This window comes from Plectropomus leopardus, chromosome 19 (genome assembly GCF_008729295.1).
Source record: "Plectropomus leopardus isolate mb chromosome 19, YSFRI_Pleo_2.0, whole genome shotgun sequence".
In the NCBI taxonomy this organism is placed as follows: Eukaryota; Metazoa; Chordata; class Actinopteri; order Perciformes; family Serranidae; genus Plectropomus; species Plectropomus leopardus.
The window spans coordinates 19511619-19537657 of NC_056481.1; the positions used below are offsets into that span (position 1 = coordinate 19511619).

The 26039-nt window shown below is 42.1% G+C and overlaps 1 protein-coding gene across 1 annotated transcript in view; it reads left to right on the forward strand.

The window, feature by feature from the left end:
- Window positions 1–25485, forward strand: part of fam20cb (FAM20C golgi associated secretory pathway kinase b) — a 71025-nt gene extending 45540 nt beyond the window's left edge. Inside the window, exons 4-11 of the mRNA XM_042507918.1 lie at window positions 10920–11012; window positions 16208–16323; window positions 16941–17121; window positions 17864–17973; window positions 18277–18358; window positions 20961–21020; window positions 21149–21299; window positions 23018–25485. Of these exons, the coding sequence (XP_042363852.1) occupies window positions 10920–11012; window positions 16208–16323; window positions 16941–17121; window positions 17864–17973; window positions 18277–18358; window positions 20961–21020; window positions 21149–21299; window positions 23018–23146 (922 nt within the window). The 3' untranslated portion in view covers window positions 23147–25485. The remainder of the gene's footprint in view (window positions 1–10919; window positions 11013–16207; window positions 16324–16940; window positions 17122–17863; window positions 17974–18276; window positions 18359–20960; window positions 21021–21148; window positions 21300–23017) is intronic.
- Window positions 25486–26039: the final 554 nt, after the last annotated feature.

Genomic DNA, 26039 nt, shown 5'->3' on the forward strand with positions numbered 1-26039 from the left:
AAATTTTAAAAATTGGACATTTCTTAGGAATATTTCATCACTTGAGGGAGGACGCCCAGGATTACCTCGCTGGTTTCATCACTCCTGGGATGCTCCTGTGTGTTTCAGTTCCAGACGGCGGGAGAAGCTGACAGTGAGAGGTAGCGAGGTTGATGTGTTTTTCTAATACAGAAAGACTTACAGAGATTGTGAGAAAGATGGAGGTGCAGAGTTGAGAGGTGGAGCGGTGTTAAGACTTGTGCTGTCGGGAGGAGGAGAGGCAGCGGTATATATCTGTCTCAGATTATGTTCAGATGATGGCTTCATCTTTATGGCCTGTTTATCTGCCTCAGATATTTACAGGACGACATGACAACAGCTCAGACAGCAGCAGGGGAAACGGAGGAAGCACCGGAGCTCCTGGGATATGACTCTGTGAAGGGCTGGGCCACATGACAAAAAATGTTATCAGGATTAAAATGTTCAAATCAATCTACATTGATAATTAGCGCACTGAAAAAGTCTTCGTTTCTTTCAAGTTAATAGCTGACAAAACCAGATGATCAATTGTCAGCATGTTATGTCACAAATCTGAGATAGATTCAGAATAGAATCAAAATAAAGTCTATGAATAAAACAATAAATAGTGAAAGAAATCATAATTCTGGTCAGCGGCATATCAACGTTTTTGTGTGGACGGTTTAACCCTTTAAGACCTAAGCAAACTGTGAAAAGATGGGAAAAAGGCAATGAGCAACTTAAGAAGACAAAACCTCAAAATTAGCAAAGAAAAAAAAGGCAGGAAAATTACCTAAAAATTAGCAACAAAAATACAAATTACCTGAAAAAATGAAAAAATAATTATGTAAAATTTATGTCATTATAGTATAATATAATATATATAATGATAATTACAACACAGCATAAGAAAAGTGATGTCAATACAGGTCTCAAAGGGTTTTGTGCTGAGAAAAAAACTCACTTTAGTCTTACACCCACTTTCTTTCTCAATCAAAACAATAGCAAAAGATAAACGTTGATGGCGTCCTGAAGTAACATCATTTATTTCCAATGAAAATCTATCAGATGTTGACCTTGGCAGAAATCATGTTTACGGTTGAGAAGATGTCTGAAAGTTTACCATTATAAGTAGACTACCAGCTGCAGTAGCTCTTGTTATGGGTGAATTCAGTTGTGTGGTAACACTGCACTGTTAGCTGTGGTTGAGCGTGTTGGATGTTGTAAGATTAAAATGTAACTGTAAGCATTTGTGGCTTCTTCTCTTACTTATACCTCTTTTCGTCCCCGTCTTCTGGCAAACGGCAGGTGGAAATTGGCATTTAAGGTGCATTACCACACATTTCTATAGGTGGATTAATTATTTTGAGGATTTGTCAAACATTTATTTTAACTACCAACTCCTCAAATCCCACTGCTTTGTCAGTAATGTATTTGACAAGTTGGGATAAGAACGTGTACAAGAACAGCACAATTCACCTTTCTGTCCCTCCTCTCGCTTTCATCTGAAAAGCCTCTCCATAACAATCCTCCTCCTCCTCCTCCTCGAGTGTCTCCACACACTAACCTGCTAATATTGATGTTTTCGTTCTTCACGAAACTCTCTGTGAAGAGCCTCCAGATTGTTGTGTTGAGAAGGCGTTGGCTTCATTTGCATGGAGCTGCCCCCCGAGGACTGGCAGGCTGAACTCCAAGAAGGATGTAGTTTATTTTAAAATCATCATTGCATAAATCATTCTATTGACATTATATTCATCACACACATTGTGATGGATGTGACTCATGGAGATGTCTGTGAAGGAAGTGCAATTAACATGAATACAGTGCTGTTTCCTGTGGAGAAATGCAGGCTGTAACGGTGGTTTTTACAATTTGTGTGTGTGTGTGTGTGTGTGTGTGTGTGTGTGTGTGTGTGTGTGTGTGTGTGTGTGTGTATGTGTGTACGTACGCGTATACGCGCTCTCTCTGCACTTTCATCACTTGCCTCTATGTTTGTGTGTGTGTGTGTGTGTGTGTGTGTGTGTGTTTGTAGCCTATATCTGCCTATTTGTGTCTCTCTCGAGTGTCTATCTTGATTTATCTCACCAAATGTGTGTGTGCACACACTTCTACCTATTCGCGCGCGTGTGTGTGTGTGTGTGTGTGTGTGTGCGCGCGCGCGCGTGCGTGCGTGCGTGCGTGCGTGCGTGTGTGTGTCAGAGAGAGAAAGTGAGCTTTGCTGGAAGGAAACAGCTGTCTCTCTCTGTGTGTAAGGCCGGGATCTGAAGGGGAGAAAAGGAGGAGGAGGATGAAGAGCACTGCAGAGCCTGGGGAGCTCTGACAGCCGTCACACTTCTGCGACACACACACACACGGAACGGTGTGTGAAGGTTGTTCGGAGAGCCCTCAGGAGTTTGTGGTGTGCAGGTTAAAAATATGGCTGCTCACTCTGAGGTCTGAGGGAAATCAGCTGGTGTCTGTATGTTTCAGGTGTTGAGCGTTTCGAAAAATCAGAGTGGAAGCAGCCATCGTGTCTCGCTGAGACTCTGCTGTGTTCATTGTTAGAGGCGATATTTTCACTGTAGGCCTTTAAATGAAGAATTGCTTTGAAATGATCAAATGAGCAAAAAAAAAGATGAATGAATCTGAGGCTTTTGAATGTTTGTGATGTGATGATGCAGAGAGGAGCCTTCAGCAGCTGAGAACACAGCTGGCTTCATCTCTAACTTGTTGATATGATCTGAAGTTTACTTCACCTTTTGTCCTATATCAGTCCTTCCTACCTTCCTTCTTTCCTTCCTTCCTTGTCTTTGCATCCTCCCTTCTTTAATCGGTCATTTTCTCATTCCTTTCTTTATTTCCTCTTTACTTCCCTTTCCCTTCCTTTATCTCTCATTGTGTTTCATCCATCCTTTACTTATTATTTACCTTCTTCCCTTCTTCCTTCCTCTCTCCCTCCCTCCTTCTGCACTCATTTCTTTCCTTCCTTCCTCTTTCTTTGCATCTTCCTTCTGTCTCTTTGATCAGTCCCATTCTTCCTCTTTCCCCCCTTGTTTTGTCTTTCTTTATTTCTTTCATTTCATTTTATATGTCCATTCCTTTTTTATTTCTTTTTCTCCCTCCTTTTATTTGACCTTTTTCTCGCTGTACCTCTTTTAATCTTTCTTTCCTTGTTTCATTTTTTTCTTTTTGCTTTTCCTTTCACTTCATCTGTACTTTCTGTCCTTTCTTTTTTATTTCTGACTTTCCCTCCTTAGTTCTTTCCCTCTTTTTCTTGTTTCATTTCTTTCATTTCCTTCTTTCTTTCCCTCCTTTTTCTGTCTTTCTTTCTTCTTTCCATTTCCTGTTGTCATTTCTTTCACTTCATTTATCTGTCTCTCCATTCTTTTTTCTTTCTAATTTTCCCTTCTTCCCTCTTTTTCTTTTTTCTTGCTTCTCCCATTCCCTCCTCTTCCATCCTTTCATCTTTTCCTTCTGTCTTTCTCTGTGTGTCCTCTCACAGTCAAAATGTTGTCTCAGTGTCTCAATGTACAGACCACTCACACAAAACAGCATATCACAGTTTCCTATTTGTCTCAGACATGAGATTACAGCTGTGTGTTACCACGGCAACACGGGTAAATGCTGACAGGTATCTTAGGATGTGGACAGGCAGATATGCATGGATCGGACAGGTGTGCCTGTCTGCCTCATGACTGTCTCATGTGTCTCGTGCTGCTGAACAGCTTTTTTCTCAGTTTATCAAATGCCATTGCTCCAAAGGTCAGCCTCCACGTGTGTTATGCTTCAGATAAAACAAAGCCCCGCCTCCTCTCATCTCCCGTCTCCCTGCGGTGTTTTTTCCTCTTCCTGTTGACCCGTCCATGGATTCACTGTCTCATCCTCTCATGCATTTAAAGCTTACCTGCAGCTCAGCGTCCCCCTCTTGGGATTTAAAACTCTTTTTTCTTCTGTGTGTGTGTGTGTGTACAGTATGATCCAGATGTGTGTGAGTGTGTGTGTATGTGTGCGGCATGCCCGTGGCGTTGACGGATGATGTGTGACAGTGTGTGGAGTCAGCCCTTTGGTGGGAACCCGCTGGGGCTAGAGATGCCCTTGTCCTTTTCTATTTTACAGCGAATCTTTTTGCTCCTCTGACCATCGCTACGGGCTCGTGGTGATCGATCGACAGTTTGACTTTGAAACGGGATTAAAAAAAACTCTCTCTGTGTGACAGACTCACACTTTGGGTTTTGTAAGATGTTCCCTCTTATTTTAAAGTCAAAGGAAACAACATTCGGATGTTTGGTTTCTGTAATTCAGCTCGGATGAAGCAGAAGACTGGAGCGTGAGCGAGTGAGCAGGTTGGACCGTGAAGAAAGATGAAAATAAAGCCTGACTGTAGATCCTGTGTGTGTGTGTGTGTGTGTGTGTGTGTGTGTGTGTGTGTGTGTGTGTGTGTGTGTGTGTGTGAGAGAGAGAGAGAGAGAGAGAGAGTAAGGAATTTACAGTGAAAAGCTTTGTGCATAATGCTGAGCTGTCACAACTCTGGAGAACTTGTAGCCGCTGGGACGTAACGCTGGAAACAGGGAGACATGAATCTGGGATGTGAGCACCCGACAGACCTTGATTAAAGGAACATTTTGTACATGTTTACAATTTTGTTGAGTAAATGTAACAGCAATCAGGGCGGACAAATCGCTACACGTCACATCTTGTAATTACTGTAACCTTCTCCTCTTCATAACGGTGGTAGCAGCAGTTCTAACATTTCAACACATGATCGTCAAAAACTTTAATTTTAAGGTGCGATACAGAACATTGCTGCTCCTCAAACAAATTGATGAGGTTATCCTCTCTCGCCCTTCATCCAGCCTCCCAAACAAACCGGGCATAGACCCTTTGAAACCTGGGCAAATAGGCTTTCTACAGCAATTTCTTTAAAAAAAAAAAAGCATGGGAAGAAGGGAAAAAGCAAGAAGAAATTACCTGAAATTACTGAAAAATTAGTATATAATGGAAGAAAATTGCCTAAAAAACCCCCAAAACAAACAAAGAAATAAAGAACAAATGAAACTAAAAAAAACCAACAGGGAACAGGGAAATGACTGCAGTAAAAAAGGCTAAAAAAAATGTTATTATTATTATTATTATTATTATTAATTATTATTATTTATTATTATTATTATTATTATTATTATCTAAAATCATTTAAAATATATAATTATGATAAATGTAGTGCTCTGGAAATGTTTTCCAAACATTAAAAATAATTTCCAAAATCTACTAATTTCTTGCAATTTGCTGGACATTTATGGCAACTTGATCATTGCGCTTTTTTCTTTTTTTTTGTTTTGTTTTTACACAAGAAAAGTGACGTCTATCCAGGTTTCAAATGATTAAAAGATGTTGGTACTTTCCAGGCATCAGGCATCTAATAAAAGCTATAAGTTTGCATTATGGAAAATGTAGGGTCTGGACTTTTTGGAGGTTAATTGAAAAAAAAAAAAACACAAAGGACCTCTGCTGCTTCAAATGTCAATTATCATTATTATTTTTAAGAAATCAGTCTTTTGATGCCTCCGGGCTTTGTGGGAAAGTAACAATGAATTGCTGCAGCAGTGAATCGGCAAGTTGCAGACTCTGCTGCAGGTTCACCATCCTGCTCAAGGTGCGGTGCTTTTATACCAAAGGGACAACACATGCGGTGTTGAGCTGCTGTGTAGGAGTTTCAGGCAGAGTGTCCAACATTAGAGTGAATCTGAGTGTATTTTTATTTGCAGCTTGAAGCAAAATACCTTTTTTTCTGATTTGATGTCAATAACAGAGCAGAAGGAAATGCCTCTTCCTCATTTCCCCTCTCTTCCCTCTCTGTGTGTCTCTCTCCGTTGAAGAGGTCAGCTGTTTGCTCAGGTAGATTTTCCAGATGCAGCGCTCTCTTTCACCTTTATATTCTCACACTGCTGTGTGTTCGCTGCGAGACCTCCGCTGGCTGCCGGGGCCCCTCGGAGCCGAGCCAAGAAACTGTCTGGCCTCCCAGTGTAAACTATGTGTTTACAGCGGGGCCGGGGTCACACTGCTCGGCTCCGTACGTCTCACCTGCTGCTGATGATAAAGGAGCTGATGTCGGTGCAGACAGCCGGCTGCGGTGGCGCCACCAAACCCCACTTAAAAAACACACTATTTCTCCTGTCCTTATGTAACGGCGTTAGGCACTTTGCTAAGGAGGAGAAGAAATATACGCTTCTCCCGGCAGCTCGGTGCAACATATCTACTTATCATTCAGCATAAATCCGCAGTGGATTTGTAAATATTTTAAAGGTTTAAGCTCAACCAGGCGGTCCAAAGTGAACGGGCAGCTCTCGAGCATCTCTGCCCTCTGCTGTGTTTTCTCCGAGCTCGGTGCATACTGTGTGCTCAAACATTTATAGACTTTATAATGTGGTCATGCATTTATGGATGTTTCCCCTCGCCTCACGTCGGCGGCGCAGCTTCCTCGATACAAGACGCCTCTAATGGTTTGCTTGATCAGAACACACACACACACACACACACACACACACACACACACACACAGGTGCTGCTGTTTTAATGTTACATAACTACTGCATGTTTGTTATTTCAGAGAGACCTCATCTGTAGTTTGTCCCCACTCATTCTCTCCATTTATCTCCTCTATTTTTTTTTTCTCGGTCAGTAGTAGGGGGCATCATGCCATGCTCTAAATAACTTTATTGACATTCGAATTGGATGTGGATCACGGTAATTATCCAGCCTTCCTGCTTCCTGGTTGGCATTCAGCGAGAGGAGAGCGTCGTTGCAGCCGGGCCACAGCCTGCACAAATGTGTCTCAGATGCAAACACATGCTCGCATTCACTCGTATGAGCACTCAGTGACACATCACATGCACGCTTCACGGAGCGTCAGAATGAAGCAGCTTTTTGTGGCGTCCTCGCCTATAGAGGCAGCGATGTAGGGGCACTGTGTGAAATATGCTCGTGGATTTCTTTAAGGCTGAATGATCATGAATCATCGCAGCACAGTGTTTGCTCATGCTTATCCCCCAAGAAATCTCCATGACGACGTTCCCGTACGGTCAGCACGGTCATGAAACACTGGCGAGTTGGAGCTCCACGTTTAGACGGTTCTGTCTGGAGCTGCAGGTTTTCATCCTGTGAATGTGAATATCTTTATTTTCAAGATGCCTGATCCTGTCAGGCAGCGTTGGAAATCAACCAAGGGATGATTTACATTTATGACTCTGGCAGATCCTTAAAAAGTCTAAAAAGGCATTGGATTATTTTATCTAAAAATAAAGCCTAATTGGTTTTGAATGTCTTAAATCAATCTTTCAAAAGTCTTGAAATGCTCAGACCTATGAGGTAGGATTTCATGATTTTTTTTCTGATCTTGCATTGTAAACATCTCAAAAATATTTTTCTTCAGTAACTTGAATTCCTCTTGCATTCATCATCATGCAGATCAAAATAGTGGAACCAGCAACACTCTTGTTTTGTTTCTGTCTCCCAGCGAGTGGTCACAGCAAATTGGATGACATGGGAAAGTTGAAAAAAAAACTGGCTATTTAACCAAAATTTTGCAGCATAATTGGAACCAGTGCAAGGTCATGCATACAAGGCTCGACGTAATTTATGCAAAAAAAAAAAAAAAATTATACTCAGCATGATGAGTATCAAGACAGTGAAATCCTGTATGCAGAGCAAGAAACAAATACATTAAAATGTACAACTGAAAAAAAAATGTAAAAAATAACAGTAATAGTACTTACTTCAAGCTCTGGTTGTAAAAATTGGCATCCCAAGTTAGCTTCTTCTCCCCAGACAGGATTCCGTCCACATTCTCCTCTTCTTCTTCTTCTTCTTCAGACTTTTTTTTACACACAGAAATGCCACTATAGCTATGGCTCAAATCATGATTGCTTTCATTTATCTCTTGCCACTATAGCAGGCTTAAAATAAATTCAGCACCTGACTTAGCACAACTGTCTCCATGGATAAAACAGTTTTAGCCACTTTGTTTGCTCCACTGAATGATATTGTCCTGTTGCTAAGGCTGAAGCTAAGGCTCTGGTGCAAATAGACACTTTGTTCTGCTTTCAAAGTCAGTCTCATTTCTCCTTGATGTGGAGCGAGAGCTGCGTCCCTGAGGCGAGGCTGTCCAGGAGGAGAGAGCGATACCATCGCTCGGCCTTTACCAGCGACGGCCGCATGGAAGTGATGGACGAGGAGGAGAGACGAGAACCGTGTAGTGTGAAAATGCTGCTAAATACTTTTCTGATAAACCAGGTTCTGATTTTCTGTTTGGTCAAATGTGCAAGTGTGGCTGTCTGTCAGATGTTTGTACAGAGATGGATGATGGAGGGAGATGAGAGAGAGAGAGAGAGAGAGAAAGATAAAAAGAGGAAGACATTTTTAGTGGATGAGTGTGTTTCTGGGCTGTGTGTTGGGTTAGTTAATGACTGGTGCATATGTCAGCCATGCAGCTGTGGAGCTACAATCAGCCAGCTGACAGAGAGAGAGAGAGCGAGATAAAGTATTAAGAAGAAAGCAGAGAAAACATTTGTGCGTGAGGGAGTGTGGAGGAGCAGAGGAGGTGAGAGAGAGGATTCTGAGCGAAATAAACAGCGAGAGGCATCCGGAGGGAATACAGAGAGAGAAGCAGAGAAAGAGAAGTTGCCAAGATAGTTTCCATTCTTCTCATCCTCCCTCAACGAGCAGAGGCTGCAGTCCAAATCATTCCACTCTGCTGCCTTCCTGGAAAGTATTTACTGTTGTCAATGAAAACAACACAGAGAAAGAGGCAGAAAAGGAGAAATCACTCTAATGTGCTGAAAGACTGCAGGACATTAACATATTTTCTACAGCCCGTCTTTTCACCTCCTCCGTTTGACTTTGCCTTTTCACCCCGGCCCTCCTGTCCATCCTGCCCGGTCCTGGCTGTCCTCCATCAGCTCGGGGATTTAAGCCTTTAAGAGCCTCTTTTCCCTCTAGTAAGAGCTTTAAGGCAGAATGTGTGTGGATGGCAGTTTTTTGGGGACGGATCAGAGCTGGACAGAAATAGGTACAGATGGAGAACAGGAGTGGGCACTTTAGGAGGAAGTCTCTGACCTTCGATCGTCCCTGCTTCTTCTTGTTGCCCCACAAAACAACCACAGTAACACTGCCGGGCGAGAGACCTGTTTGTGAGGCAAGGACACAAGTTTATTGGGTCTCGGTTATTGCTGTTTGCAGGATTAGATACACAGGTGTAAAGCCAAAGTGTTTTATCACCGCCTGGCTTCTCTACTGTCAGACATCTTTGGAAATGTGTTGAAGGCATGGATTTGAACCTGATGCACTAACATCAATGTGCAGAATACCCAGCAAATACTGTAATACTGAACTAGTGTGTTGTCTTGCAAACCTGGAGACCCAAATATAATACTAGACAAACTGAAACTAACAAAAACTGTCTTCCAGTAGGTGGGTTTTCATTACAGATTTGCACAAAAATGTATAAATTTTTTCAAAATATTGATAAATTGCGAGATGACTGCGTTTCCATTGAGTGCTGTTATGCGTCTTTTCTCTCGATGTTATGTAGATTCTCCTCTTGCAATAACATTCCAAGACGCATGGCGATGGATGTTCAAAATGTTAGCAGGTTTATTTCGATTGGAGCCGCCGCACTAGCCGTCATTATTTCCAATCGAAGGCGACATAGGTGTGTTATGTGAGCGATAATGGAAAGGTAAGCTCCTTATCCACAGTTTCAGAGAGGAATTTTGGATTCAAAACTTCCAGATGATCCGCTCAACTTTTGAAGAGTTATGTGATGCAGTAAACAACTCTTGTAGCACCTGTTGAATTATGCCCCATGTCCCAGTTCCTACCAGCAATTGCATAGCCATAGCATCATGTGACCTATAAAAGTGAAAAAAAAGTGTTTCCATTGCAGTTTTGTAGTTTTTTTTTTTAAATTGAGTTGCCCATATTGGTATTTTTGCTCATTGTAATGTGACTTCTTGGAATGTCTTTAATACCTCATATCCCTAAAATCTATACGACATATACTAATAGGATCGGATCAATGAACCATAGTAGTTGATAAAAATATTAAAAAACACAAAAAATATATGCATTGTTTTTTTATCAGATTTTACCAAATACCTGTGGACATCTGCAGGATATCCATTTCTAAAGGGTTAAAATACCATCAACTTTGTGTCATTTCCCCTCCATGACTCTGTCTGGACTCTGTTAGGATGGATTCATCATTTAAGCAATTTGTCAAGCAAAAATAGCAACCAACTTCTCAGACTTGCCAATTCTCAGATTGTCTTCAACTTTCATGAAGGTAAATTGAATATCTTTGGATTTTGTTCAGACAAAACTGATGATTTAAGCCATTATTTTGGGTCCTCTGGGATCTGGTGATGGCACTGACATTCTATAGACAAAGAAATCTTTTGGTTGCAGATAGACTTGCTTTTAACTGCATTATTGAGTATCCTGCATCCATTTGGAGTGTTGCTTGTGCAAGTCCTGAGAAATTTACGCCAGATGCATGACGCCATTGTCATGACGCCATTGTCATGACAAGCTTAATACAAACCATTTATGATGACGTTGCTGTGGCTTTTTCTGCTTTCAGAATTAAAAATATGAATGTCCTTGACTGTATGTCTGTTTTTTACCTCATGCAAATACACTCTTTTCTCTGGTGTGCCCTCTGGTGGAATCCACACATAGCATGTAGGCAAGTGTGGGTACATTTCTGTTGTGAGTGCGAACGCCTGGATAAAAAGCGAGCATACCTCTGGCCTTAGTTGCAGCTTTACTTTAATATGTTGCACTGTCAGGTGAACACAGTGTCTTTAGCATATTACTGACTGTAGAAACCTCGGCTTTGCGTGGCAGATATACCTGACCTCTGTGCTTTTTGTTTCCTTGTGCCTCTGCAGGCAGACCCGGGAGCAGGAGACCCCACCAGACTTCTTCTATTTCTCCGACTTTGAAAGACACAATGCCGAGATCGCTGCCTTTCATCTGGACAAGTAAGTCCCCATCAGCTGGTCACCTGTAATTTCTTTAAATGTGTGAGCTGGGCTTGTCAGGGTTTCAAAGATGGTTGTTTTGCATCTATTTCAGCCACATTTGGCAGGGGAAAAAATCCCTCTACAATAAGACTCTCCTCACTCCTGATCTGTGTCAATGCCTGCATGTCCGCATCTGCCTGTACCACAGAGTACCGTGAAATTCAAGAGCACTCACTCCTCTGATAAAACTTGGGACCAAAGTGTCTCTAGAAGTTCACTGCACAGAAAAAAACGACTGCTCGATTTGAAGCAATCTCAGTTGAGTTGAGGGTCTTTGACTGATAATTTGTATCTTAACTTTCAAGGGACAGTCCTACTCTACAGATCTGCTGCTGGTTCTGTTTCAGTCCTCCACTGATTTAGCATTGCACACACAAAACAAAACAGTGTCTGACTTATGCTGGACAGTTTTTTGAAAAACGATCAAAATCAATGCAGTAGAGGCAGAGATATCATCTTCTTTTTACTCCACACGTTCTTCTTTCTTGTCAGCACCTGGTGGCTACTTTACCCCTCGGGGCAGCAGTGGATGTTCGCTGCAGAAACCACTCCAATGCTATAAACACTTCGAACTAAATAAGGAAAAGATCCAATGTTCTTGAATGTGTTCTAACTCCTTCAAGCCCAAGTGCTTCCCTCCGTCGTTGAGGCTCAACGTCCTGCAGGTTTGTGTTTCTTCCTGATTGCTAATTTGCTTCTCCTCGTGTTAGCTTATTAACCACCCGGGAGGAGCAGAAACCTGCAGAACACCGAGTCAGAGCCACTGGGTGCCTTTGTTTTACAGTAAAGCTTCAAGATCTGGATGTGTGGACACTGGCAGGACTTAAGGCATCTCTCTCCACATTTCTCCTTGCCTCCTCATCCTGCCTTCTCCTTTGTACATTTTGCTTCTCCTTTTCACAGCTTCTGCCCCTCAGAAACTCATCTTTTTTTCAGACGCAGCGAGCAGTGTGAGCCGGGCCTGAGCAGCACAGTCTGCGAGCTCCGAGAGGCCATGAGTCATAGAGAATGAATGCCGCCCTCCCGCAGCTCGCATCTGACTGAACAATGACTGCAGCCTCTTTGCTTAGCTAACCACCACGCTCTGTGACTTCACTGCCTTTACAAGGCGAACACTTTACGGCTGTCCCGTCCGTCTGCTCGCCCCACAGACTTTAATGAAAAGAGAAAAGCTCACAAGCGCTCGGATCGAGCGGAGAGAGAGAGAGTTATTAAAGCGGAGCTGACGTCACTGTGGCTGTGTGTTATTATGAGCCTGTGTTGGAGTGTGAACGCGGGTGATACAAGATGATTCCCAGGTCACACAAACACACAAACGTCCATTCACATCTGTGCACAAACACACACAAAGGGGCCACAGCGGGTAGCTGTGTTGAATCTGCTTTTCCTTCAGGCACAATGACACAGTTCAGCAGCAATTGCATTAGCAGCAGCTTTCTTCACCAGTCTGCTACACATCTGGTCCTCCTCTACACACACACACACACACACACACACACACACTCCCAGCATATGTGTGGGTTCAGGGGAAGAGGAGGAAACCAAAGGCATGAAAGGCCCTGTGCCCATTCTAAATATAAGCCAGACAGTCTCTGCCAAAAGCAGCACTTTATTATTTTTTTTCCTTATTTTGTCTGTTCTAAATTAGAGCTCAGCTACAGAGCTACAGAGCTGCAGAGCTGCTGCCACAGAGTTGCTGCTGCTCCAGAGCTGCTGGTGTTTTAGAGCTGCTGCTGCTCCAGAGTTGCTGGTGTTTTAGAGCTGCTGCTCCAGCTACATAGCTGCTGCTGTTACAGAGCTGCTGCTGCTGCTGTCTGCTACTCCTGCTGTTACAGAGCTGTTGTCTTCTGCTGCAAAGGCTGCTGCAACTTGTGGTGGTAGAACTGCTACTGCCACCGCTGCTGCAAGGGCTGCAGCTGCTGTGTGCTGATGCTGCTACTCATGGTGATGGTGGAAGGTGGTGATGCTGCCTCTGCAGCTGGAAAGGCTGCCACTGCGTGCTGATGCTGCTCGTAGTGGTGCTGCCGCTGCTGGAAAGACTGCTGCTGGAAAAGCTGCTGCTGGAAAAGCTGCTGCTGGAAAGACGACTGCTGGAAAGACGGCTGCTGAAAAGACTGCTGCTGGAAAGGCTGCTGCTTGAGAGACTGCTGCTGGAAAGACTGCTGCTGGAAAAGCTGCTGTTGGAAAAGCTGCTGCCGCAAAGGCTGCTGCTGGGAAGGCTGCTGCTCATGGTGGTGGTCCTGATGCCGCTGTGGCTGCAAAGTCTATTGCTGAGGCTCCTGCTTCTGGTGCTGCAAAGGCTACTGCTGCTGTCTACTGTTGCTGGAGCAGAAGGACAAAAGCTCGCTTGATCTTGATTTTCATTATGAATACAGAGCTCACTAACTTCCTGACTTTTGGGGTTTTTAAGCAGGAGGTGACAGAAAAGTTACCACTGGGATAACTTGGTTGTGGCAGCCAAGCGTGTATAACCATGTACGTCTTTGATCCTTAGATTATTCCTCTCATCATTTTGAAGCAGAATTCACCAAGTGTCGGATTGTTCTAACAGAGAACATGAGCTGAGTTTAGACCGTCATGAGGCAGGATAGTTTTTAACCTACTGATGTGTTGCTGCTGCTGCAGAGGCTGAGGCTCCACTGCCTCCCAGGGGGCCTGCACACACACACACTGTGCCACTGTCTCTTTTTATATAGGCTACACACACACACACACACACACACACACACACACACACACACACTGTAAGCATCATTAATTATGTGATTGGATTTAAATGGGGAGTGCACTTGGTTTTGCTGCATTAGGAGGGAAAAGAGAGTGAGTAGATAGAAAGATATGACCTTAAAATATAAAACTATATAGCTTCATGACACCCACAGGGGTCTTATGAGAGGATTCTCAGCTGGCCTGTCTGTCCCACCCTGAATATAACACCAGTTTAAAATGGCCATCATGCTGTGGGGATGAGATTTATCAGAGGGACAAGGATTGGTGATGAACAGTATTGAGGGATGGCAGCAGGCCCGGACCCAGCAGGCCGCTCTGTGCTGAACGGTGTCTCATCCTGTGTCCGAGCAAAGAGACATGGCTGTGTGTGTCTGTCTCACTCCACCCACCACCCTGCTTCCTGATGGCATAATTTATACGCCGAACTCTCGGTTTACAGCTCTCTGGTCCTCCCAAGTTTCCCTGTCTCTCTCCTCCTGCTCCCCTGCCTCCATCTTTAATCTCCATCTCTCTCTCCGTGTCTCCCTGCCCTCAGGCCGCGGCCATTAGGTGTTGTCAGACATATGAATTTTTAAAGAGCCCGTGCTGATGTTGTAGCCGGGTGGTATTGACGACAGGAGCCACACATGCATAAAACAGGCATGTGTCACGCACACAGGAAAGACTGTCACGCTATGGTTCAGCCAGACCTGTATCAGCACATGTATTAAAGCACAGAGCTGAGGGGAAGTTAAAATAGGTTTGATGGAGAGTGATAGTCACATAAAAACACAGAAGTTTACCCCCATGTGGTCAGGATTTGTGTCACAGTGCCCCCTCCTGGCAGCGATGGCAAATTGCATCATCAGTCAGGGATTGAGAGTCTGAGTCCCATTTTTCAGTGACGTGTGCTTGTAGCTCCGCTTTACAGCAGGGATACTCAACTTGCTTTGTCCGGGGGCCTCTTATGCAAAATGACAGGAGAACAGGGGCCAGTGAACATATTTGACTAAGCCTCGTTATGTCAAATAATTGTCTTGTTTTGGAATAAATTCTTGTTTTGTGTTTACCAAATCATCCTCAAGCATACTTGGAGTCTGTCTGACCACCTGGTGGCCTGAGCCTAAAGCACTGTTTCTGCTACACGTTTGACTTTGATGGCTGTGCAGCCGTTCAGTTCATCTGCTGTTGTCACTGATTTTTATTCATTTGGATGAAGATGCATACACAGAGGGGAAAAAAATACAACTCAAACTAGAATCGGACGTTTTGCATCAATTTGAATCAAAGCTAAGGTGTATCTGAGGAGCTAAATGGTTAAAGACCAACGTTCGTTTATATTAAAAACGATAAGAAAGAACTTCGTAGTAGTCTTTGGCAATAAATATTTATCAGTAAATGTAATGTATTAATTGTCTGTTTTCAACCTTTCCAAATTTGCTGTTCCTACTCATTTTTGTTTTTACAAAACTTTATTCATACAAAGAGGTATACAACAATTGTAACAGACAGAGACAACATGCCAGAGGTGTTAAAAGTCCAATCATATTTAGTCCTTTCAGAGTTCAGTAGCTCAAACTAAAAGTAGTTCCTTTAAGATATTGAAATATTTTTTTGTTATTCGTATTTTCTAGTAAGGTGCCATACTAAATGAGTTTAACAATATTACAGCAGGGTTTGGAGTCAGATCATTTCATTTTCTGGATATGGAATTTGCCAAGAATGATCACCATTATTTTTGAAATTTTTACTGCATGCTATGTGTCAGGCATATGGTTGTTGTCATTATATATGCATACCCTAATACTTGATAATAAAAAGTTGATAACAAAAAATAATAATAATTTTAAAAAATGCCACCTATAGTCTAGGTAAACTAACCCTGCAAACCTCTTTTTCTTGAGAGACAAGAAATATTTATTATTTTCTGCTTCTTTTTTTAATGAACTATAGTTACATTTAAAGTGCAAACAAATCCCAACTATTATCAATTTATTTTAATTCTAAATCAAAAATGGTTGGCAGGTCAATCATCAGTTATTCAGAAGCAGATCTTGAGGTGATTATTGACTCTCTAATGTTCTCAAAATATGTCAAATAAAGCAACAACTTTAGAATTATCGTCAGCACTATTAAAAGTATGCTGAATTAGTGGTTAGTTGCTCCTGTTTGCAGTGTACACATGGATGTACAGTGTGACTCTGATAGTTATATGTGCTATAAATTGTGTTGTTTTTACTTTCTGATTTCTAAGCAGATTTGTGCAAATTTATTTGCAATGAAGATATCCTTAACGAAAGAATAAGATACACCAAATCAAAATCTAAATCTGTGTTTGTCTGTGAGTTCACATTTGAGTAAGTTCAGTCACCTTTTGAACACTTTGGCTGTATTCTGAAGATATTTTGATGTAACCTCTGTGTGTCTCTGTCTCTTTCCTGGAGGATCCTGGACTTCCGTCGTGTCCCTCCTGTGGCCGGCAGACTCGTCAACATGACAAAGGAGATCCGAGATGTCACACGAGACAAAAAGCTCTGGAGGACCTTCTTCATTTCACCAGGTATGAAATGAAAAGAAAGAAAAAAAAGCAGAGTTATTGGTTCTCAAAAGGCACATCTAGAAACGGGAAACTTTAACCAAGAAACCATGAAATTGATTTTACTCTGTCCACAGAGTTGTTAAAAAAAAAAAACTGCACAGATTTCAGTTTGGTCCTCTTTTGTTCTCGTTGCTGTTTTACAGCCATCAGTTGAGATGATTTGATGATATCGGAAGAAATAAAATAATTAAATGCCATCTGTGCAGCCTTCAACAATATCTCCTCATCATGTTAAAGTTAAAGCCAAGCAAAAATAACAGTTTCCTTCTTCCTTATGTCAAGCAAAGCAGAATTACTGCAGCATTCATTAGCACGGGATCAGTATTATCCCAGGACTTTTTACTTAACATTACACACAAGGAAAACTTTCACAGGATTCAAATCACTGACAGTCTCTGCAATGAATGCACATTGCTGAATTCCTGCATGTCATTTTAATGTATTGAAAACTTTCCTTTAAATATACATGATGTGCATCTCAAAAGGGCAGAAAGAGGTTTAAATATTTAGCACTGAGTAGTATCACAGAATTTACTTGTCACTTTTATGAATGATCTGTTTTTTTGTCCAAATTTCAGCCAACAACGTGTGTTTCTATGGAGAGTGTTCGTACTACTGCTCCACTGAGCACGCCCTGTGCGGTAAACCGGACCAGATTGAAGGATCCCTGGCTGCCTTCCTCCCAGACCTGGCGCTCGCCAAACGCAAGACGTGGAGGAACCCTTGGAGACGCTCCTATCACAAACGCAAGAAGGCAGAGTAAGAGATCCATTGTGCACTCAGACAGAGCTGTGTTTCTCCTGTAGTTCCAGCTGTCGCAGGCCATTTAAAGAGTTTCTTCAGATCTTTAAAAAAACAAAAACGTGTAACGGTATTGAATTAATTAATCTAAATATAAGTAGAAATAAAATGTCTTAAATCAGAATGTCAAAAGTCTTAAAAATGTTTGAGACAGGATTTTATGAATCCTTTTTTTCCCTTACGTTGCACTGTAATATCTCAAAATAATTGGTAAATAATATACATAACGCCTTTCACATTAACATACAGATAAAGCTGAAACAACAACAAAATCATGTTTTATGTTACAATAAACATTTGGGTGAAATTGTCCTTGAGCCCATGTCTGTTTGGGTTTTTTTTTTTCCAATCTTGGTTTTTTTAAAAACTAGTGTTAAATTTCATCCTGAGTGGCGTTTAAAAACTCTTCAATCTAACTTTCCCAAAGTTGCAGGAACCCTGTGTTTATCTGCATTTATCTGTGTGGTGTGTATGTAATATCATGTAAATCAAGTGAATGCTGACTAACATCCAATAAAACAATCTGTGCAGATTATTTCTCGGAAGAAAACACTTAATTGCGATCTTGTTTTGATACTCCCCCCAAAAAAATATCATCTGGAAAATAAATTGGAACAAACGGTGGAACAGATTGGATTCTGGTAATGTGTGTTTGCAAAGCAGAGGCATGAACTCATGATAAATATTTTCCACTGTTCAGATGGGAGGTGGACCCTGACTACTGCGAGGAGGTCAAACAGACACCACCGTACGACAGCGGAACACGACTGCTGGACATCATGGACATGACCATCTTTGACTTCCTCATGGGTGAGTTTCACCATTCCAGTGGTGGTCCAAGAATCTTTATTTTGTTTCCTTTTCACTGCTTTTTTTTTGTTTTTGTTTTTGCTCTGTTGTATTTGTATTCATTTGTATTGGCACTGTGCTTTTTTGCATTTTGCATTTTTGGTCCTTTTTGGTTGTAACTTTATCTTAACTAGTTTTGTCTGGCTTATGTTTTGGTAGGACTGTTCAGCTCTCTGTTGCTTTATTGCTTTCGTGCCACCCCATTTCTGCTGCACTTAAAAGTGCTATATAAATAAAGTTGTTATTATTATTATTCCCACATAGGAAACATGGATCGCCACCATTATGAGACATTTGAAAAGTTTGGAAATGAGACGTTTATCATCCATCTGGACAACGGCAGAGGGTGAGCTGCTGCACTGTTACTCAAGAGGCTAAAATGCAAAAATTGTCATTCAGAACTGTATTTGCCCTCATGAGTATTAAGCGTTTATTAGTGTGCATCCACGTATATGAGAACATATAAAACAAACTCATATTCTGCGGGTGTCTTGAGCTAAAAATCAGAATTTGGAGGCTCACGCACACCTTCAAAAACTTGCAAGAAAGCACGAAAAACAAACTGAAATGTATCTTTCGTCCCAAGACATGAAATGTGTCACATGAATACAAAAAACATGCAATACATACATGCAACTAAAAAGGTAACACAGTGCAACAAAAAAATGGATTGAGTAAAAAAACAGAGAGTGAAACTAATGAAGCATTTCTGGGGAGAAAGCACAGATTTCTGTACATGCTGATGGTTGCAAACTTTTTGGAACTTTTTATCATATGAAAACTATAAAACGCTATCATTCTTTATTATATCACAGTATATCATTTTGTAGCCTGTATACATAACTCCCTGAGCTACCACCTTATCATGGTGGAGGGGTTTGCGTGTCCCAATGATTCTAGGAGCTCAGTTGTAGGGGGCTTTATGCCCCTGGTAGGGTCACCCATGGCAAACAGGTCCTAGGGGAGGGACCAGACAAAGTGTATCTCACCAGACTCCTTATGATGAGTTACATAAATGGTTCAGAGTTTCCCTCGCCTGGGCATCCCCCCCCTCTTATTGCCCCCTGTCTCAGTGCCTGTATGTTGGAGTTTATCCCGGTGGACGAGAGGGTAGCCTCTCCCTCTGCCTTCAGGTGGGGGGACGGATCCTGATTGTTGTTTGTGCCTATGGTCCGAACAGCAGCTCAGAGTAACCACACTTTTTGGAGTCCTTAGAGGGGGTGCTGGAGAGTGCTCCTTCTGGGGATTCCCTCGTTCTGCTGGGGGACTTCAACGCTCATGTTGGCAATGACAGTGAGACCTGAAGGGGCATGATCGGGAGGAATGGTCCCCCCGATCTGAACCCAAGTGGTGTTTTGTTATTGGCCTCACTGGTAAGGTCATTCAGGGGTACTGGAGAGGAGGGTCCGACAGATAGTCGAACCTGTGATTCAGGAGGAGCAATGCGGTTTTCATCCTGGTCGTGGAACTGCGGACCAGTTCTGGATCCTTGGCAGGATACTTGAGGGTGCATGGTAGTTTGTCCAACCACTCCACATGTGCTTTGTGGACTTGGAGAAGGCATTCCACCATGTCCCTTGGGGAGTCCTGTGGGGGGTTCTCCAGGAGTATGGAGTATCGGAGCCCGTGATACGGCATCTGTTCCCTGTACAACCGGTGCCAGAGCTTGGTCTGCATTGCGGGCAGTAGGTCGGACTCGTTTCCACTGAGGGTTGGACTTCGCCAGGGCTGCCCTTTGTGACCGATTCTGTTCATAACTTTTACGGACAGAATTACTAGGCGCAGCCAGGGCATTGAGGGGGTCCGGTTTGGTGACCTCAGGATTGGGTCGCTGCTTTTTGCAGATGATATGGTCCTGTTTACTTCATCAGGACGTGACCTTCATCTCTCACTGGATGGGTTCGCAGGCAAGTGTGAAGTGGCCGGGATGAGAATCAGCACCTCCAAATCCGAGGCCATGGTTCTCAGCCGGAAATGGGTGGAGTGCCCTCTCCAGATCGGGAAGGAGATCTTGCCCCAAGCGGAGGAGTTCAAGTACCTCGGGATCTTGTTCAGGAGTGAGGGAAGGATGGAGCGGCAGATCGACAGGTGGATCGGTGCAGCATCTGCAGTAATGCAGACTCTGCACCGATCTGTCGTGGTGAAGAGGGAGCTGAGCCAAAAGGCAAAGCTCTTGATTTATCGGTCGACCTTCGTTCCTACCCTCACCTATGGTCACGAGCTTTGGGTAGTGAACGAAAGAACAAGATCGTGGGTACAAGCGATCAAAATTAGCCTCCTCCGTAGGGTGGCTGGGTTCTCCCTTAGAGATAGGGTGAGAAGCTCTGTCATCTGGGAGGAGCTCGGAGTAGAGCCGCTGCTCCTCCGCGCTGAGAAGAGCTAGATGAGGTGGCTCGGGCATCTATTTAGGATGCCTCCCGGACACCTCCCTGGTGAAGTGTTCAGGGCATGTCCCACTGGTAGGAGACTCCAGGGAAGACCCAGGACACGCTGGAGAGACTATGTCTCTCAGCTGGCCTGAGTACGCCTCGGGATCCCCCGGGAAGAGCTTGACAAAGTGGTTGGTGAGAGGGAAGTCTGGGCTTCCCTGCTTAGGCTGCTACCCCCTAGGCCCAACCCCGGATTTTTATTAAAGTTTTTACAAAACAATGGCTGACAAATAATATGCAATAATATATGTTTGTGGAAGAAAAAAACAAGCTGAAAACTCACAAAAGAACGGCACATGTGTGAATGATCAATGGAGCATAAAATGTTTCTGAGAAAATAGGTGATCATAAAAAGAGATGGAAAGAATAAAAGAGAAAAGTGTGCAGGACAACGCAAGCAATCACACAAATCAAATACTCAACACAATAAAAGCTGTGGAGAAACATCACAGAGGCTTAGAAGAAAGATTTCCATAGGAGTCGTGAAAACCCTCCATGTTGCTTTTTTTCCCCCCATAGCTTTGGAAAACACTCCCACGATGAGATCTCCATCCTGGTGCCGTTGACTCAGTGCTGCAGGTAAGCTCTTCTTCACTGGTGTTTTCTATGTTGCTTGAAAAGAATGGTGTAATAACTTAATTAATACTATGACCGATTGGAGATTCACGAGTATATATGAGGTAAACCTTGACTCTCTCTCCCTGCAGGGTGAGGAAGTCAACCCACCTGCGTCTGCAGCTGCTGGCAAAGGAAGAATACAAACTGTCCACGCTGATGGCAGAGTCCCTGGTGAGGGACCGCCTCAGTCCCATCCTCATCCAGCCACACCTGGACGCCATGGACCGACGGCTACGCCAGGTAACTGCTGCATCTGATTTTACTGTTTACCTGCAGTAGTTTGGAGGCTGTTAACTACATGCACTGTAAAATAAACTGACAAGTTGATTTTATTTAAGATATTCTTGGAAACCAATTGCCTTGACAAAGGAAAGTTAACTATTAAGTATTAATCCTAATTTATGTATCTATCTAATTGTTAAGTGTACTTAAAATTTAGCTGTTGTTGCTACTTAAAAATGGTGTGAAATTACCTTCTTTCCATATGTGTGCAACTTCAGTAAAACAAGGTAGTCTGACTTAACTTTCATATCGCAAAAAAGGTTAGGAGATCTACGAGTTTAATTTTGTGAATATTTGCAAGAAAATACAAATATGACAAACAGCAGAGTACAGACACGTAGCACAATAAACTTGGTTTACTGAACCTGCTAAAACTTAGATTGATTTAACCAAACCTGTCATTTATAAATTTTTAAGTTAATTAACATGTAGTTTAACTTTTTTAATGTAAATCATCTGGTAGTTCTGAAAGCTAAAATTTGAACACTGCTTGTTTGGTTTTTGTCCTTTGTTTAACTTTAAAGGGGTCAGTTCAATAGTATTCCCATTCTTGCAGAAAGTAAAGTGAGAGTGGAATCGTTCTTTTCACCGAACACTTGGACAGAAAGTGAATAAACCAAAAATCTTTCCAATTTTTTTTCTCAAAAGTTTTCCTTTAAGCATGCAGGGAAAACTCCCTTTAAAAAATGATGACAAGAGATCTCTTTTTCATAAAAAGATCTAAAAGAAGATCCATAATCACTATAACATTCTTTTTTTGGCAGCAGCAGAAAGCAATGGCTTCTGTCTTCATCCTCATCACACAATGACCTTGCATAACCTCACCTTGTGTGCTGTGCTGTATTTCATTGTAATTACATGAGAATTCCCCCATAATGGCCGCAGGAGGTCGTTGTTTGCATAATCCTGTATCCATCCCAAATAAAAACCATAACAGCTACAACATTGATTCTTTTATTATCATCACGTTTTGTTATCATAAAAATCAGCATATCTCAAAAACTAAATACTGTCCATAATTCAGATAACTTGAAGTGTCAAGAAATATTCAGTTTATGTTTCTACTTTTAAAAAATCTTTTTACTCATTATGTTTTCTGTTTAAATTTAGTAAAATATAATGAAAAACATTATATCCCCCCCTCCAACTCTTTTTATCCGGGTTTTCAAAATTAACATACAACTATAAATGGCATGTAGTGAAATAGAATTTCTTATACCAATGTGTAGAAAACATTGTTTGGAAAAAAAATACCTTAAAGGGTAAGATTACATGGATGTTTATCAGACAACTTTACAAAATATATTTTTCACAGATAGCCTTATATTAAAAAAAAGGAAAAAGGGGAAGAAAAAGAAAAAAAGAACAAAAAGGCAAGAAATCAAAATTAATTTTAAAAAAAAACAGAGAAAAGATAAAATTAACAATTTCAATACTTTTATCAGTTACTGTAGTTTATTGACTTACATAACCTTTTAGTCTAGGTTGTAAAGATTTTAGGGATATGAAGCATTTGAATATACTTCCAGAAATGACATCACAATAAGCAAAATACAAACTTAGACACTAGAGGACAATTTTTGTAGCAGAATTGTAATAGTGATGACAAAGATTTCTTTTTCATCCAACAATTCAGCCCTGGTGTCTCTTGTCTCGTGGTGTTTGATTGTCACCAGGTGCTGAATGTGCTGTCAGAGTGCGTTGAGAAGGAGGGCTACAGTAACGTCGTGGAGGACGACCTGCAGGGACACCTGCAGGGACACCAAGGGACAGACCACGCCCACACCGCCCCGCGACGAAGGTAGCTGTCCGGGGGCGCCAGTGGCTAGGTAGGACAGCCTCCCTGGAGTTAGGGGCTTCAGTCTTTCCCTTCAAACTAAACGAGCTCCATCTGAACTGAACTCCTCAGAGGGCTCGATTTGTTTCTGTGCTGAACTTCCAGCCGGCTGTCGGTGCCGCACATCGGCCGTCTTGAGGCCTGCCGGATCGGACTGGACTTCAGATGTTTGCAGGTGATGTTCAAGACTTTTTTGGTGGATCAGGTGTCACAAACTAAACTGAACCCACCAACCCCCACCCCTACATCACCTAGACTCCTTAAAACATCCAGCTCTGACTGTAGTGTAGGATAGTTTCACCGCAGCACGACCAAACCATCAAAGTCTTGCAAGAGACGCCTTCTCTCTGTCTCGTTCAGGACCCTTTTTTTGAATTCAGTGAATTCTGAGGGACTTGTAAAGACCCCCCACCCCCAAATTAACAAGCTGAATTGTGTGTTTTTACGTATTGTTGGTATTGCAAGTGTTCACGGCGACGGCAAAGAAGGCGGCGGAGGTTGACGTCCTGTTTTATTGATTTGCCGAAAAATGTTTTATCGTCTTATTTTAATTTGAGTTGATTCAGCTTCTGTTATTTGGTATTAAGATGGAAGTATTAGATTGGAGTGCAGGTTTACTCCGGGAGTTAATTTTCGCCCGTGCTTGAGAGAGTATTTATTAAAATCCATATTTATTATTTAAAGGGAAAACTGAAGATGAACTGTTGGATTGACATCACAGTGGTGCACTTCCTCGATTGTCCAAAAGATGGCAAACTGAGCATGTGCAAAAGCAGCTGCCAGGTCCATGCCTCTCAGTAGAGTGAACCCTTTCCATGTTTCAGCCCAATCCAAACATCCAGCTCGAGCTTCGATATATGCCACCATCGGTTATAAATTCTGTTCCCGTTTGATCAGACGTGAGGTTGGAGTTACCAAATGCCAAATGTGACACTGATAGTTTTCTATTCTTATTTCTTTGTAATATATTTGATGTGCAGATGTTGCTGTTGGTGAGAGATTATTTTTCAGGATGTATATTTCATTCATATTTCCAGCAGCGTTGAAACTGTTGGGGATTCAGTCGCCGGCTGAAAGTTAATATATTCAGTAGGAAACTCTAGTGCCTGTGCAATGATAGAAATACTTGAATGTCTGAAGGTACGAGCTCTAGATCAGAGACCGAGGTCGACAAATTTGTGTGTGCGTGTGTATGTGTGAGCGTGTGTGTGCTGACTCCATCTGTCCCATCAGAGTTTTGTTAGTTTCCACAGTCCCGTGTCGGGTCAGTAAAGAGATAAGGGACATGTGGGAGGATCCACAGAGAACTTCAAGGTGACGTAAAGTAAAAAAAGCTTCTTTTTTTTCTTTTTTTTTATTCGACTCATTGTTTCTGTGGATTTTTTCTTTCATTTCTTTGCATCATGGTAAAAGTGCAATAAAACAAAATGAGCAGAATATTGTAATGTCAGTTTCAATTTGTTAAAAAAAATATTTAATATTGTTTAACCATTTAAAATAAAGCCCACTGTAACATTCATGATTAGTGTTTACGGGGAATATGGAGAGGATGCTGCTTAAAGGGGAACACCACCTAAGTTTAGCCAAGTTCAAACCAAAGATCTGCAATGAGACCAGTTGAAACATTGCAAATTCTGCAAGGTTGTAAAAACCTGCCAGTTTTCTCTAATGAAACTTGGTGAGATTTTTTAGTTTACAACTCTCTCTACTTCCATTCTGATCTCCAGCTTGTCAGGATGATTTTGTACCTGAATATAAAAATGAAAAATGTCAATTTTCTGCAAATGTAAAGAATTCCACCCTTTAAGGGACCGCAACAGGAATTAGCCTACTTTGACCTTTGACCTTGATTTTGAAAGAATTACAGCAGCTCCTTCATTCAGCACTCAAGTCTGATGGTATTAAAGCTTCCAGTGATCACAATTCTTTGCAGGACATAAATATACTTGTAGAAAATGGTCAAAAAAATATTGCAACAATACATTTTTTCTGACTCTAAAGTGATCATAGGTGAGAATGTGAGTGTGAATGGTTGCCCAGTGTCATCAGTCTTCTTATCCCATTCTTAGAAAAGAAACTGAATATTAATGACGGGCAAAAATGAATAAACAAATGTTTCTGAATGACTCTTTTTAGTGTCCCGTATGTACCTAGACAGCCTGTCAGGGCGCTAATTCATTTCAGTTTCACGTATCCAAATCTGCTCTGCCTAACCAGCAAATTATGGGTTAATCCACCACAGGTGTCATGATTAAGGACAGAGACACAGACAGAGCAACAGCCATTTGATGAAATCCATGAATAAAAGGCCAGTATTTGACAGGTGTTACGCTGTGTGTGTGTGTGTGTGTGTGTGTGTGTGTGTGTGTGTGTGTGTGTGTGCGTGCGTGCGAGTGAGTGAGTGTGAGAGAGAAAAAGGGGAGGAGAAGATGGATCATTGGTGAAACTGCTGCACAAATGTTTCTGTCACTTTTTGTCAAGTCACTTTGCCACTTTTTGAAATTTGATATTTTAATATTTTTCTAGTAAGCTTAGGGAACCCTGTGCCTCACCAAGAATTTGGACTTAGCACTCAAGAGCAACATTTGATTTCTTCCAAGTTTTTTTAAATGCCTCTAAGCTTTTAGTCATATCAATGAATCAGCTTACACTAAACAGCCAGTCTTTCTTTTAGCTCTACTTGAGAAAAACACTACTGACCCCATAAGTTTGAGCTGTTGTTTTTTTTTCCAGCTGCTTCATGTAAACCCTCAGGTGAACACACAGCTGCTGTGGAGCTCTTATCTGTGACCCAGTGTAATTTGACAGTGAATAGTGGTACTGAGGATGGCTGCACAGCACAGAGCCCCTCAGCCCCGACT